Consider the following 15,481-nt stretch of genomic DNA (forward strand, 5'->3'; position numbering starts at 1 on the left):
AATTTGCAGAGCTGAGGGGAAAGAGCAGGGGAGTGGGACTAATTGAATAGCTCTTTCAAAGAGCAGGCATGATGGGCTGAATGGCCTCCTTCTGTGCTGTAAGATTCTATGATCCTAAATGCTGTACAGAGACATAATCAGACAAGAAAAGGACACTGAGCCAAAGATAGTATTAGGTGGGTGACCAAAATCTTGGTCAAAGAGTTAGATTTAAAGGAAGATAGATGAGTGGAGAGGCAGAGGGATTAAGGGGAAGAATTGCAGAATATGGGGTTTGGACTGCTGAAGGCATGCCCAACAATGATGAGGCGAAGGGGTGGGGGGGGCGTGAGGGAAATGCACGAGGCCAGAATCACAGAAACTGAGAGTTTGGCTGGGGGTTGTAGGGCTGGAGGAGGTTACAGAGATGGGGGTTGGAAGAGGGGTTTAGGGAGACAGTTTGTGGTGGAGAAAAGAAGCCAGGAGTTATCTTTGCTCTCCAAGTTGATGTCCCATCTGTCCAGCCTTTTGCCCCCCCCATTCATCTTAATACTTGTGCAGTCATTGACCTTCACCACTCTCTGGTGTCCTACAGTAGTGGGTGTTTTCGGCAGCAAAGAGTGAGGGCCAATGGTACTTAATGTGTGGTCAAACCAGATCTGATGATGGATGACTACAGGTGCCAGATAGGCTGAAATCTGTGCCACTTAAGACTTGAGGGAGTGAAAATGGGAGCCAAAGCTGGGGGGATTGACCGAGATGGAGATAAGAGCATCAAAGGTGGTTGTGAAGGCGTGGTTAAGCAGATCAATGACTGCAGAATTATTTTTTTTTATTTGTTCATGGGATGTGGGCATCGCTGGCAAGGCCAGCATTTATTGCCCATCCCTAATTGCCCTCGAGAAGGTGATGGTGAGCCACCTTCTTGAACCGCTGCGGTCCGTGTGGTGAAGGTTCTCCCACAGTGCTGTTAGGAAGGGAGTTCCAGGATTTTGACCCAGCTACGATAAAGGAAGGGCGATATATTTCCAAGTCGGGATGGTGTGTGACTTGGAGGGGAACGTGCAGGTGGTGGTGTTCCCATGTGCCTGTGCCCTTGTCCTTCTAATTGGTAGAGGTCGCGGGTTTGGGAGGTGCTGTCGAAGAAGCATTGGCAAGTTGCTGCAGTGCATCCTGTGGATGGTACACACTGCAGCCACTGTGCACCAGTGGTGTAGGGAGTGAATGTTTAGGGTGGTGGATAGGGTGCCAATCAAGTGGGCTGCTTTGTCCTGGATGGTGTCGAGCTTCTTGAGTATTGTTGGAGCTGCACTCATCCAGGCAAGTGGAGAGTATTCCATCACATTCCTGACTTGTGCCTTGTAGATGGTGGAAAGGCTTTGGGGAGTCAGGAGGTGAGTTACCCGCCGCAGAATACCCAGCCTCTGACCTGGTCTTGTAGCCACAGTATTTATATGGCTGGCCCAGTTAAGTTTCTGGTCAATGGTGACTCCCAGAATGTTGATGCTGGGAGATTTGGCGGTGGTAATGCCATTGAATGTCATGGGGAGGTGGTTAGACTCTCTCTTGTTGGAGATGGTCATTGTCTGGTGCGAATGTTACTTGCCACTTATCAGCCCAAGCCTAGATGTTGTCCAGGTCTTGCTGCACGTGGGCACGGACTGCTTCATTATCTGAGGGGTTGCGAATGGAACTGAACACTGTGCAATCATCAGTGAACATCCCCATTTCTGACCTTACGATGGAGGGAAGGTCATTGATGAAGCAACTGAAGATGATTGGGCCTAGGACACTGCCCTGAGGAACTCCTGCAGCACTGTCCTGGAGCTGAGATGATTGGCCTCCAACAACCATTACCATCTTCCTTTGTGCCAGGTATGACTCCAGCCACTGGAGAGTTTTCCCCCTGATTCCCATTGATGTCAATTTTACTAGGGCTCCTTGGTGCCACACTCGGTCAAATGCTGCCTTGATGTCAATTATTGTGGCAAACAGAGGGCCAAAGGCTCTGCAGATGGGATTTAGAAAGTGTAGTGTAAGTGACTTGGAGAGTTTTTTCCAGGGACTGATGCTGAAGGAAGTAGGTTGGAAGTTGGGTAGGGTATGTAGATGGTGAGAGGTACAAGGAAGTGGTTGGAGATGGTCACGGGAGATGGCAAGGTCAAGGAGGTGGCCATGAATATGGGTGTATATTAAAGGAGAGGTTTAGGAAAGGTGGTTAGTGAATTAAGAGGGGCGAGGGCAAGGGACGCTGAGATGATTGAAATCACTGAGGGTGAGGACTGTGTTTGTGCAGAGGGCGAGGGAGAAAAGAGGAGGGATATTTTGATGAGAAACTCTGGGTGGAATTTGGAAAACGGTAAGCAATTATGATTTTAAAGAAGAGGTGAGAGAGGTAGCACAAAGTGATGTGCTCGAAAGAAGAGAAAGTATCAGAGGAGTGAGGGAGAGACCCAGCTTTGATTTGGTGACAAGGGCCACACCTTCACTGCAGTGATTTGGGCGAGGCAGATGGTGGTAAGTATAGTTAGGCAGGGCGGCTTTAGTGAGGGCATTGTGGCACTACATGTGAGCTCAGGTTCAACTAAAGCCAGGATGTCACTGTAAAAATCCACATAAGGTCGTGGATGGCAAGGGCTTTGTTTGCGAGTGAACAGGCATTCTGGAGGGAAATGCTGAGGGGCGAGCGATTGTTGGTTCACTGGCAGAGTCTAAGGTGGCAATATTTGGTGGGGTGAGCGGGACATAAGAAATAGGAGCAGGCGTAGGCCATACGGCCCCTCGAGCCTGCTCAGCCATTCAATAAGATCACGGGTGATCTTCGACCTCAACTCCACTTTCCCGCCCGATCCCCATATCCCCGAATTCCCCTAGAGTCCAAAAATCTAATCTATCTCAGACTTGAACATATTCAATGACTCAGCATACACAATCCTCCGAGGTAGAGAATTCCAAAGATTCACAACCCTCGGTGTGAAGAAATTCCTCCTCATCTCAGCCTTAAATGGCTAACCCCCTATCCTGAGACTATGCTCCCTAGTTTTAGACTCTCCAGCCATGGGAAACAACCTCTCAGCATCTACCCTGTCAAGCCTTCTCAGAATTTCATATGTTTCAATGAGATCACCTTTCATTCTTCTAAACTCCAGAGAGTGTAAGCCCATTCTACTCGATCTCTCCCAGGAACCAATCTAGTGAACCTTCGTCGCATCGCCTCTAAGGCAAGTATATCCTTCCTTAGATAAGGAAACCAAAACTGTACACGGTACTCCAGGTGAGGTCTCACCAAAGCCCTGTACAATCGTAGTAAGACGTCCGTACTCTTGAACTCCAACTCCCTTGCAATAAAGGCCAATATGCCATTTGCCTTCCTAATTGTTTGCTGTACCTGCATGCTAACTTTTTGTGTTTCTTATACGAGGACACCCAAATCTCTCTGGACACTAACATTTAATAGTTTCTCACCATTTGAAAAATATTCTGTTTTTCTATTCCTACTAAAGTGAATAACCTCGCATTTCCCCAGGATGTATGGTGGTTGGTGAGGTTCGCCCACAGTGGGTGCACTGGGTGCAGAGGTCAGCGAGAGAGGAGGATGGGTCACTTGGGGTTGCTGCTCATGAGGCGGCAGCCAAAACGTGTACATGAATGGGCACAGGTGAAAACAGGAATGACGTACCCTCCAGTGTTGAACAGCCTGTTGGCACTTACCGTCTCTGCTTACACACAATGAATGGCCAGTTAGGTGAGGTTTTGGAGGATAGTTTGTGCTTGTGGAACTATTAACTTAGTGAGATCAGGACAGGGGAAAAAATATTGCCAAAAAGCATTATTGAAAAACCTCTTTAAAAGATCAGTCTTACCTACTTGAAATAATCTGATATAACCTTGAATTAATACCACTGGTCACTCTCATCTCCTATTGCTTACAGCATTCCTAGAGGAGGAAAGTTCTCATTGGACTAAGTGCCAGGCAAAAATTAAGCTAACAGTTTTAGCCAATCTTGGGATTGGGAGTGGGGGGGAGGTTGCAGAGCAGGGGTTCCTCTCGTTTTCGATTTGGTGAGTTAGGTAACTCCTGCTTCATCAGTATGCATCTCTTGAAGTCATCTGTACACTACATCGCTTTTGTTAGAGAATCGCAGAATGCAGTATTGCATAGTAACATTAATTTCAGCTGCCAATATCATGCTAGCTTCTATCTTCTAGAAAAAGGTTGGACAGTTCAACAAAAGATAGACCTATGTACTGATCATACTGCATACGTATGACAGAGGGAAGAATGTTTTCTGCATTATGAAGTTTGGTATGGCTGGGACAGAATCCTTTTAGTTACAAGCACTTGTTGTGAACCTTGGTACATGTACCTCATCCGTTTGTTCCAGTTGGATAGCTTGGGTCAGTCTCCCAGATCACAGTTTTTTTTTATGCCCTGCACCTGGCGGCTATCTGTGTCATTTCTTGTTGTAGTCATCTCTTGTATGTGCACAGTTGCAGTGTCTGTCCTATGTTATACAGGGAGCAATTTGTCACTAATGGAGCCCAGCTCAATTATATACTCCCTTCCAATGTAAGTTGTTCCGTAATGCTAAAAGGTCCTGATTTTATAAGTTCTATATTTCTTTAAAGTGAAACATTGATTGAAACCTTTGAAATCATTTAGTAGAATGCTCTTTTGGCTATTAAGAGTATTTCATAACAGAATTGCCTCTGGTAGCAAAAACACCATTGGTTGCAAATCAGTAAAGTAATAAAGCAACTCATGTCCCATTGGAGGGACTCCCTTTTGAAGGAGGAGGAAGTTAGTTGGTACCTTCCCTAACTCTAGGTGGTGTCTACTTATAAATACAAACAATCTCTGTCAAACCTTTATAGGTTACCTGTCATTATTTATTTGGACTTGGCTGGGCTGACCTCTCAGCTACCTGTACAGACCAGCATGTGCTTTCTGCATTGCTGAACAGCACAGACCTTCCCCAAGTATTGCAGAAGATCCTGACCAGGCTACCAAAGTTATAAATGTGACTTCAGAGCAGCTGCATATGTGCAAATTTTGCACATACAGTTATCCTTTGTCTGTTCTGTACCTTTTCAATAACAATGGGGTGTATTCTACAGCAAGGGGACTGGGTTGTCTTGCAGAACTGCTCCCATTGGAACACTAGAAATCACCTGCTTTATTACTATAATGTAAAATGTTTAGTGCCTTTTACAAAGAAAAAGTTCTTCAATAACCTTGTAGACAGTCTATATGGTCTAGATTGAAGCATTGCTGAAAGCAAACCTGACTTTTTTTTGTTTCCTCAGACCCCTGGGACCAGAAAACCTTCTCCTTAGAGGAGCAAGTTTGAAAAATACCAACGAAATTTTTGGTACCAAGATTTGTTTGTCCTATTTTGTGTCCTCTTAACTAAATACAATTACTTTTGACTAGGGTGTACATTAAATTTGCAGTTTAAAAAAAAAACAACTTGTTGCATAACAAGTTTGTATTGCAGTCATTTTAAAATTTTAATTTAAAAAATGAAGAAACACTAGTGTGTCTGAAACATATTGCAAAGCAAGTCTGTTGTCATGTATGTCCTTCGTAGGCTTTGAATTTAATTTCAATGAAATTGAGCATTGAGTTAAACACCATTTTGCTTTGAATGAAGTTAGCAGTTTGATTGTAAATAAACTTTCAGGTAACTGTCATAATTCAATTTTCATGTACAAATATGAATTTGTCATTCCAGTGGGGAGAGTGGAAGGGAATGAAGAGAGGGTTTACCAAGAGGCATTGCTCCTTCAGTAAAGAAGCTGCATTTCTTATTACTGATAAACCTAGATGAAAGGCTAAGGCCAACACCAAATAATAAACGGATAGATGAGGAGGTAAATCAAGAAGCAGTGGTTGCATGTTAAGTTTGAGCTTTAAAAGCTTGTAGATTGTAGAACAGGAAGACAGAGGGGGCTGATGAGTCTCGTAGTTTAGAGGGTCTGGGAAAGAATAAGTTAGAGACTGCAATGAGTCTCTTTCAACACACACAATGCAAGGAGAAGGAAGATTGTGAGACATCCACCCAGCAGGTCTTGAAATTTCAGCATATGGGTTTCATTATAAACCAAGAAAATTGCCCATTATGTCCTGTGAAAGAGACCTGGTTCATAGAGAATGTTTTTGGACCATAAAGGATATTGCCTGAAGTTCAGTCATTCAGGGTACTTCTCTCCACTAGGTGGGACCCAAGCAATGTATCACTTGTTGCTCCTAGGGCAAACAGTGACTATATTTGTAGTGCCTAATGCAAAGTTCTTGGAGACTTTTACATCTCAGTCATCTTGCAAAACGATTGCTAACATCCTCTTGATCCAAGAAGTCATCAACCAGGAGACGCTTACTACTCTACCATAGTGGTCTCGAGGCAAATATTATCTGCTGATTGTAACTGTAATCTCCTATCTGTCTTTTGCTGTAGTAATTGACTCTCACAAATAGCGCAGCATTAATTAGATACGCAAATGAGCAAGTAGGGCACATTCCCACCTAATTTGTTCATCTCATTTTGAAGAATTGGAATTTGCAGAGTTATCTTCCAAAGCAAACGGTTTCCAAGGTTTTGTTTGAGGTCAGCCTTCAACATCATGCCAATCTCCTGAAATGGGAAATCTTTATGCCTGCTCCCTGCACCCCTCTTCGCTTATTGCAAGGATCATTCACAAAATCCAAGTGAAGAAAACTGTGGCTGTTGTTAACCCTTTTCTCATGACTGGGTTTCTCAGTATTAGAAACCCACGCAAACAGAATGTACTGACTCAATTGGAGTGCCAGATATGACACAATAACTTAGAGCCTCCAGTTGACAGCTTAGCAAAACTATCTTTTCAGGAATCCTAAGTGAGAACAATCTTTGCATGCAGAAGAGCCCTCAACCTTTATAATTCTAAATGGAAGCCGCTCATCTACTGGTGCTGAGACCATAACTAAAACCTCATGGGAATGTGATATCTCAGTGATTTGTCTTTGGTGGAAATACTGCTTGGCCAACTACTCCTGGCTCATGGAGTTTGTGATCAATTAATCTTTGCTTATCACCTGTCTTTTGCAGAAATGTCAATTGGAGAAGGAAAGTAGCCCACTGGTACACATTACTTAGCAGCGTAGAGTCCCTAAATGATCCATTCATGAAGAATGACAGTAATTCCTATTTGTATGTGGAAATTGATTTTCTTTTGAACAGATGTATCTTGGGTAACCTCACAGTACCAAATATCATCAACAGAAGTAACTAGATATTTATAATCTCAAAATTTACTGTCACTTTCTTTGGTGGAAGAGATTATTCTACTCTAATGAACTTGTTTTAATAAAACAAATTGCCCAAGGTGTTTTACTTTTGTCTTGTTTAATGTCAGTCTGCTTCACTTCCTATCTGTTTTTTGCCCTGTGTCGAACCTTGAATTATGTGGACGTCATATGCAGGTATTAGATAAAATTAACTTCATAACAAATGTGCCCTTGAAGCAGGCACAGGAAACAGTTTCATATTGTTCTTGATGAAATATGCCATTTTGAACCAGCTGACTGGACCTATCTGTTTCTACAATGTAAATAATGCTTCTGATTTCCAGGTGTGGCTGTTTACACAGGAATGGATGCTAAAATCGTTCTGAATTATAAGAGAAAATCACAGAAACGCTCCTCTGTAGAAAAGTAAGTTTATTTTCACTGGAACTTCTAGAGAAGAAAGATGATTATTTTTCCTTAAATGTGCAAACCAGAATAAAGAAGTTAAGGAAAGAAACAAAAATGTCATCCAGTCCCTCTAGTTTGTCACTCCAGTATTCCAATTCAACCAATCACATTTTAAACTCCCCTACAGCTTGCACTTGTATAGTGCTTTTACTGTAAGGAAACATTCCAATATCTTTCCGCTTCACCCGGTAGATTTATCAGATTTTGTATAAGGACAGTTTTTCTAAGATCTGATTTAATTTACTTTTCATTGCTTTGAATTTAAGACTTTGTCCTACATTACCTGGGTAAAATTAACAAGACTAATATTAAGTATGGACTGGCGTTTTCTGGGGACAAGTTCATTATGGAGTACTCTAATTTTGGAGAAGCTTGGAACAGGATCATTCCGATGGAGCCTTTTCCTGAAGTATCCCTATTATCATCCAATGAGAGCTATGTTCTGCAAAGGATAGTCCTCCAGTAACCCATCTGCAGTTTTAACCAGAGTTTGAAAGCAGTTCTTAATTGAGGCTGAAATTCAACCTTGCCAATCCTTCCCTAAAGAACTGCATGGGAGCAGAGTCTCTTAAAGGCTTTGGAGATATCCTAGGATGACCCCATCATTCCACCTTCCCACTACCCCTTCCTGTTGCTATGACACCCTCATTCCCATCATTACCTTCAAATCTTTCCCTTGGAACTACCCACACCATCCCTTTGTCATCCTTGCTCTGCTGTCACTCGCCTCACCCTTAACCCTCCATCCACTCCCTAATTACCACTCACTTCCAGATGGTGAGACACCAGAGGTCAAAGCCCTCAACCAGTTTCCCTCTGCAGATTTGTTTGCTTTCAAAATTCAGCTTTGTTATTTTTTTTAAAAAGAAATCCAAATTAGAATGAAGAAAGAAACTGACTCTCTCCCTCGCACACTCTCCCTTGCACATGGGTGTTAGGAATTAAAATCTGTCTCACTGGTGATGTTATTAGCATTTACCTCTTCTAACTGTCAGAAGAGCCTGGATGAGATAATCAGATGGGATCAAAATTTAAAAAGTTTGTTTTTGAAAGTTGAAGTAACATTATATTCCAGAAAACATGCTCTCACTCCCCCTCTCTCCCCTAACCCCTCCCCCAGTTCCTCTCTCCCGTGCGCGCTCTCTTTCGCACTCTCCCCTTTCCCACTCCCCCATCTCCAGTCTATCCGTGTGAATTTTATTTTCTAAAGTTTATGGGACCTAACAGTGGTGTGTAATCAGAACGTTCCCACACTGAGCCACTTTTTTGTGAAAAGCAATATGAATTTTACCTCTAAAGCTTTTGAAATCTATCTAGTTTTGAATAGAAGCTGAAGAAAAACATTCCTCAGTGTTGACTCTACAGTACTGTTGTGTCGTGGGAAATTAAGTACATGGCACATACCCAGATTGCCTAATCCAAATTTCACTCACGACATCACTGCTCTGGGTAAACACGTCAACTCCAATGCCATGCTTATGGAAGATGCTTAGACCTTCAAGTAAAACTTCAATAAAGGCATTTAGCGGATACATTTAATCATGTTATTGTGAAACTTGCAATTTTTATTTTTCAAAAATTTTCATTAAACCCTTTTTTTGGACATTAGAAATTTGAGTTACTGAAGAAAGAAATATCAGATGGAAAACAAATCAAAGCATTTTTGAGAAAGTTGTTGCAACCCAGTGGCTTGTTTGCATAACTCAGTGGCCAAATTGTGTAATCAGTGGCAAGTTTACATAGGCATTTTCCATTTACATATGTGGGCATAGGAATTTATAATTGAAAAAATCGACACCAAAAGTGTGACAAAAGCATGACAGCAGGAAGTCAAGTGGTGCATACAGAAAGTAAGTACAGGTATAAGGTTTTTTTAATATTATAGATGTTACTAATATATAATTCTAAATTGTTTGCATGCACAATTCTAGGGTGATATGAATCTCAGCAAGCAGAAGCAAATGTTACAGAACGTAATTGATATTTCTTCCCATTTGTAGGTCTATGAACACCTTTCTGATAGTCTTCCTGGAAATTCTTGTGATTGAAGCAATTATTAGTACCATCTTGAAATACATTTGGTGGTATGAGGCTTCGTACAATGAAAGAACTGTACTAGAGAAAAATAGCAGCAGAGTGAGTATGGAGAGATTATAATTTCATTTAAGGTCTTCTAAACTTTTGTAACTATTTACATGTAGGCAATGTTATTTTCAATATTGAATGCTTAATTGTACTATATGCACATTTGCATTAAATATAACCATTCTGAGATGGTTCCCATTTTTAAAGTGAAAAGTTTTTTTTTAATATCTGCAACTACTAGGATTATAAGATGCTTCAAATGCTACTGACTATTTTCTTCTTTCTTGGGGTCTATGCAACGTCTTGTCTCTGTTTTTGGATTCTGCATGTACTTTGTAACTTCCTAAAACACTCAAATTTAGTAATTGTGCAGTGCAATTTAAGCTGTGATTTGTGTTGATATCAATTTGAGTGTGTACTGCTTATGCTAAAAACCTGCTCCACTGCTTAAACACTTGTCTGTTTTTGACTGACAGGACCAGCTGTATGTTGAATGATTTCCCCATAATGTAGATATTGTAGGGAATTGGTTAGGAGGTAGGAGACAGAGAGTAGGGATAATGGGTATACACTCAAATTGGCAGGATGTGACCAGTCGTATCCCCCAGGGATCTGTACTGGGTTGTCAGTTTTTCATTATATTTATAAATGACATAGGCGAAGGAATAGAGAGCCATATATCCAAGTTTGCTGACAACACTAAGTTAGGTGGCACCATAAATAGTGTAGATGAGAGCAAAAAGTTGAAGAAGGACATTGATAGATTAAGTGAGTGGGCAAAACTGCGGCAGATGGAGTTTGAAGTGGGGAAGTGTGAGATCATCCACTTTGGACCTAAGAAAGATAGATCAGAGTATTTTCTAAATGGTGAGAACTGTAGAGGAGCAGACAGATTTAGGGGTCCATGTACAGAAATCACAAAGCTAGTGGACAGGTACAAAATATAATTTTAAAAGGCTAATGAAATGTTGGCCTTTATCTCAAGGGGGCTGGAATACAAAGGGGGAGAAATTACGTTACTGTTATATAAAGCTCTGTTTAGATCCCCATCTGAAGTATACAGGAAGGATATGATGGCCTTGGAGGGGGTGCAGCACAGATTCACCAAAATGATACTGGGGCTTAAAGGGTTAAATTTTGAGGATGGGTTGCATAGACTAAACTTGTATTCCCTTGAGAGGATTAAGAGGATGATCTCATTGAGGTGTTTAAGATGATTAAAGGATGTGATAGGGTAGATAGAGAGAAACTATTTCCTCAAGTCCAGAACAAGGAGGCATAACCTTAAAATTAGAGCCAGGCCTCCAAAAAGCTGCTGGGGCTAGGTCAATTGAAAATTTCAAAACTGAGATTGATAGGTTTTTGTTAGGCAAGGGTATTGAGGGTTACAGAACCAAGGCAGGTAAATCGAGTTAAGATGCAGATCAGCCATGATCTAATTGAATGGTGGAACAGGCTGGAGGGACTGAATGGCCTACTCCTGGTCCTGTGTTCTTATCTGCTTTCTGTCCTGCTCAGCATGGTGAAAAATCTGGGCCTCCGCAGTGATCTCCAAGTGTAATTGTTAGAACGGACCTTGAGTCTTGGGCAGCAGAATTATTTCCACGGTATACTTGGGGCATGAAAGGATCATACTCTTAATGTAAGACTTTACCTCTGGTATTTAGCTGACTGGTTGCTGAAAGTATTTCATCTGAGTGTTGGCCAGTGTTCACAGCTGTCTTTACTGTGTGATAGTTGCATAGTCTTTTGTCCAGACAGCCTATCCTGGGGATCCTCAAGAGTCAAAGAGTCGTGCTTCCACAGCCACATACCAGGCGTCTTCCAATTGCAAACAAATACAATAAGCCCCCTCTAGATGGAAAATGCCAATCCTTCTGAAAGAGAGTTGAAACAACTGGGCATATGACACCAGCTTCACTTGCAGGAGCACTCAGTAAGAGGTCCAATAGTTTCTAACATTGCTGGACTCTGTCTGGATTTGTGATTAACTAAAAGAAATTTTAGTTGTGCCTGACTAGAGAACTAATTTTCATAGGGATGAGTTTCCAGATAGGAGAAGGCAAAGTTTCTTTACCACTGGGTAAGGTCACCTCCCCCAATCCAAACACACACCTTCCAATATTGGCTCGTGCCAAGTTTTGCATATTTAACATGATATCAGTACCTGGATTTGAGAGGCAAAATTTGGAATAGACTCAATATTTACAATGTGTTGAAAGAACTGGGGAGCTGAAAATTTTCAGTAGCTTGGTGATCAACTATATAGCTTAAAAATGTATTTCCACAGAATAAAAGAAAACTGTAATGAGCATATGAAGTGAGTAATGTGTACATTTTCAAAATATTATGACAGCTATATGAACATGATACACCAGTGTATTATTTTAATATTGTAATACAATGCAGTGACAAAATTGTTTTCTTTTTAGATTCTGACCGGTATATCTGATTTCTTGGCTTTCATGGTGCTATACAATTACATCATTCCAATTTCACTCTATGTTACCGTTGAGATGCAGAAGTTCTTGGGGTCTTTTTTCATTGTGTGGGATCTTGACTTGTACCATGAAGCGACAAATCAACGTGCACAGGTTAACACCTCAGACCTTAATGAAGAACTTGGGCAGGTGAGAATTAATTTGCATAGTTGGTATATAGTCTTCAAGCATTAAGTCCGATGAAGCTGAGAGGACCCTTTGGGCACTTTGCAACAAAAGTGATCGTTTGTAACTGTATGTTTAGTAGGCATTTACATTGCAAGTATTTGTGCAATGGAATCTTTTTTTGGATGAAAGTGTGGACCATGTTAAGTTGCTCAGTTTGGCCAATGCAGCATGCCAGTGATTTTTTTTTCCCATGCAAAATGAAACGTTTGAAGAAGGAAATGACAGATCTATAATTTGGCAATATAATTTGTTTGAATCACTTACTACGTTCCTGCAATTGTTTTCCCGCTTCTTCCCCTTCCTAGTCCAGGGCAGCTGAGGCCAATTGTTGCTTGGTTGAGATTGGGTAACTCTGGAGACACCATTGATGGAAATTGGGACCTTCCTGATCTCTAGCTGAGTACCACAGTAAGTGGTGCATTTACCCCCTGAGCGATCAGGAAGCTGTGTGCTTTAAATAAAAGGTATGTGTCACAGCAGATATGTATAATACTGATTTATGTACTTTTTATAATTAGGTGGAGTACGTGTTTACGGACAAAACTGGAACACTAACTGAAAATGAAATGAAATTCAGGGAATGCTCCATTAATGGCGTCAAATACAAATATATCAATGGCAGTTTAATCCCTGAAGGAATGAATCAGGAGGTTGAAGAATCCAGACAAATTTTTGTAAGTTCCAATCGCATTTGCTTTCCATGTTTATTTTAAAAACATAATTATTTTAATTCTTGAGTCAAAGGATAACAATATGCTGGGTGAAAAGAGCAGAGAACTTTCAAGTATTCAGGGAGGAAACGGGTTAAAAATGTTCCTTGGATGGCTGCAAGACATTTGCTGTTTCATTTTTGTTTAAAAATATAGCCTGGAGATCCACCACATTGGATCTTCTGATTAGAAAACAACTGCTCAAATGACTTGTTCAAATGTGCCTGTCTCCAGCAGGTTGCTATTCATCCGAGTAGTTCACTATCAGGCTTAAACTTCAGGTGTTTGTGTCTTCTGGTTCAAGATGATGTTGATCATGGATTGGATCAATTAAATTTTCTTTTTTTTTTAGTTACTTTTTGTACCTATTAAAGTGCTGAATGTCGATGGTGGGGAAAGGAATACTTGTTTTATTTTCGCATGCAATATCAGTATAAAGTTGTCTCAGGTCAGGCAGAGCAGAGGCACAAATATAAAGTAAAGCCCTCTTTTCTCTGCCCAACAGATGTGCTTTAGAACTTAGAACAGCACTCCATTTTGTACTAGTATCAATTTTTACATTTCTCAAATCAAGTATTTTTATGGCTTGTCTGTGAGATTGCCCATTTGTGTTATTACTATTTTTATGTTGTAGATCATTACCTGCAAGGAATTGGGTTGAGGCTTGTTTCACTCATTGCATAGCCAGCAGAGAAAACAGACTATCATTCTATTGAGCTGGACTGGATTTGAACCCTTATTTCATAAGAGAAAGCACTGCATCCTACCCCAGCCCTCATTCTCCTCTTCCACAGATTTTAAATTAATACTCAGGGACTGAAACAGACCCAAAGGTGGATTATAATGGATGTTTTCCACATCATTGCCTTTACTAAACAGCTGATGTATTGCCAGCACCCATGCATGTTTCTCTGACCTTTCTCATATCAGAAATTGTTGTTGAGACTAGCAAGCTAACTCGAGGACAACAGTTTGACCTTCACTGAGAAGCAGATCAGTATTACAAAACATGTGGGGCTCGATTTTCGAACCCGCTATTGGGTGCGTTCGTGGCGGTGGAGCTGCGAAAATCGGGGATTCCCGGGGCGGGTCGGGAGCCTGGCTCCAACCCGCCCACTTCCGGGTTTCCCACTGACTCACTCACATGCGCACGCAGCCCTCGCATGTGGGACTCCTGCCGGCAATTAAAGCCGGCAGGGTGCCACTTAAAGTACTTGAACAGGTACTTCAGGTTGTTTACAGACCTGATTGACCTGTTATTTTAGCAGGGATGGGATTTTGCAACTGACTGAGACTGTTTTCCCGTACTGGGGAAAACACTCCCAGTTCAAATGGACGTGTTGCAGCCATCAGCCTGTGGCAGCTGCAAAGGTCCATTTGACAGGTGGGGGGTGGGGGGGGAGACCCTCACTCATTGCAGGAGGCCATTCTGTCACTTTGGACAAAGTTTGGCCTCCACCACCCTCCTCCTAACATCAAAATTCACCAACTTGCACACTTACCCCGTTGTCCAGACACATTTACCTACCTTGCGGACCCCCTCAGATGTACTTCTTCCGGATGGGGGCCACCGTAGCTGCAGTCATGACCTCCTCGGAGGATGAACAGCATCACCAGCCTCGCCGGCCACGCCATCTACCTCTGACACGTGGAGCTCCACAACACAGTGCTGTGACACATCCACCTGCACAGCAGAAGGGAGGGCAACCGCAGAGAGAGATGCGTCGCAGAGGGCACTACCCTCGCCACAGGGTCCACAGACCAAGACTCAGCTTCCTGGACCTCTCTGAGCAGCAGTGCACACGGAGGCTCAGAGTCACTCAACAGGTAGTCGTGGACATCTGCAGCCTCCTTCATGCCGAGCTGCTCCTGGGTGGCCCGAGCACCATCTTCTTACCTGTCGCTGACAAAGTCCACCACTGCCCTCAACAACTTCTCCTCTGCATCCTTCCAGGGTGCCACCGGGGACATCGCCGACGTCTCTCAGTCGTCTGCGCAAAAGAGCCCTGCAAATACACCTGCACCTACTCTGCAGTAACACAATGGGTGGCATCAGTTGTGGGTCTTCATTGTGATCCTCAGGAAAGGGCATTATTGCACAAACCAGACAAGATTTGCAAAGACGTGGCAGTAGTGGTGCCAATATAATATGTAATGTGAGTTGATCAGAAATTAAATGTAAGTAAAAAAAAACCATGACAAACCCTCAAACACCCTTGTGCATCCCCTTCATGCTCACGATATGTTTGACTTACGCTTCCTACTGCACATATGTGATGCATGCCCTGTGGCTGCAGCACAAG

At 42.2% G+C, this 15,481-nt stretch overlaps 1 protein-coding gene across 2 annotated transcripts in view; it reads left to right on the forward strand.

Annotated features, from left to right (window-relative positions):
• Positions 1–15,481, forward strand: part of atp11b (ATPase phospholipid transporting 11B) — a 142,788-nt gene that overhangs the window by 43,239 nt on the left and 84,068 nt on the right. For both annotated transcript variants that reach the window (XM_067995212.1, XM_067995213.1), the window contains exons 9-13: positions 5,287–5,351; positions 7,591–7,672; positions 9,715–9,850; positions 12,232–12,429; positions 12,987–13,142. In XM_067995212.1, coding sequence (XP_067851313.1) covers positions 5,287–5,351; positions 7,591–7,672; positions 9,715–9,850; positions 12,232–12,429; positions 12,987–13,142 — 637 coding nt within the window. The remainder of the gene's footprint in view (positions 1–5,286; positions 5,352–7,590; positions 7,673–9,714; positions 9,851–12,231; positions 12,430–12,986; positions 13,143–15,481) is intronic.

This window comes from Heptranchias perlo, chromosome 13, assembly GCF_035084215.1.
Source record: "Heptranchias perlo isolate sHepPer1 chromosome 13, sHepPer1.hap1, whole genome shotgun sequence".
Classification (NCBI taxonomy): Eukaryota; Metazoa; Chordata; class Chondrichthyes; order Hexanchiformes; family Hexanchidae; genus Heptranchias; species Heptranchias perlo.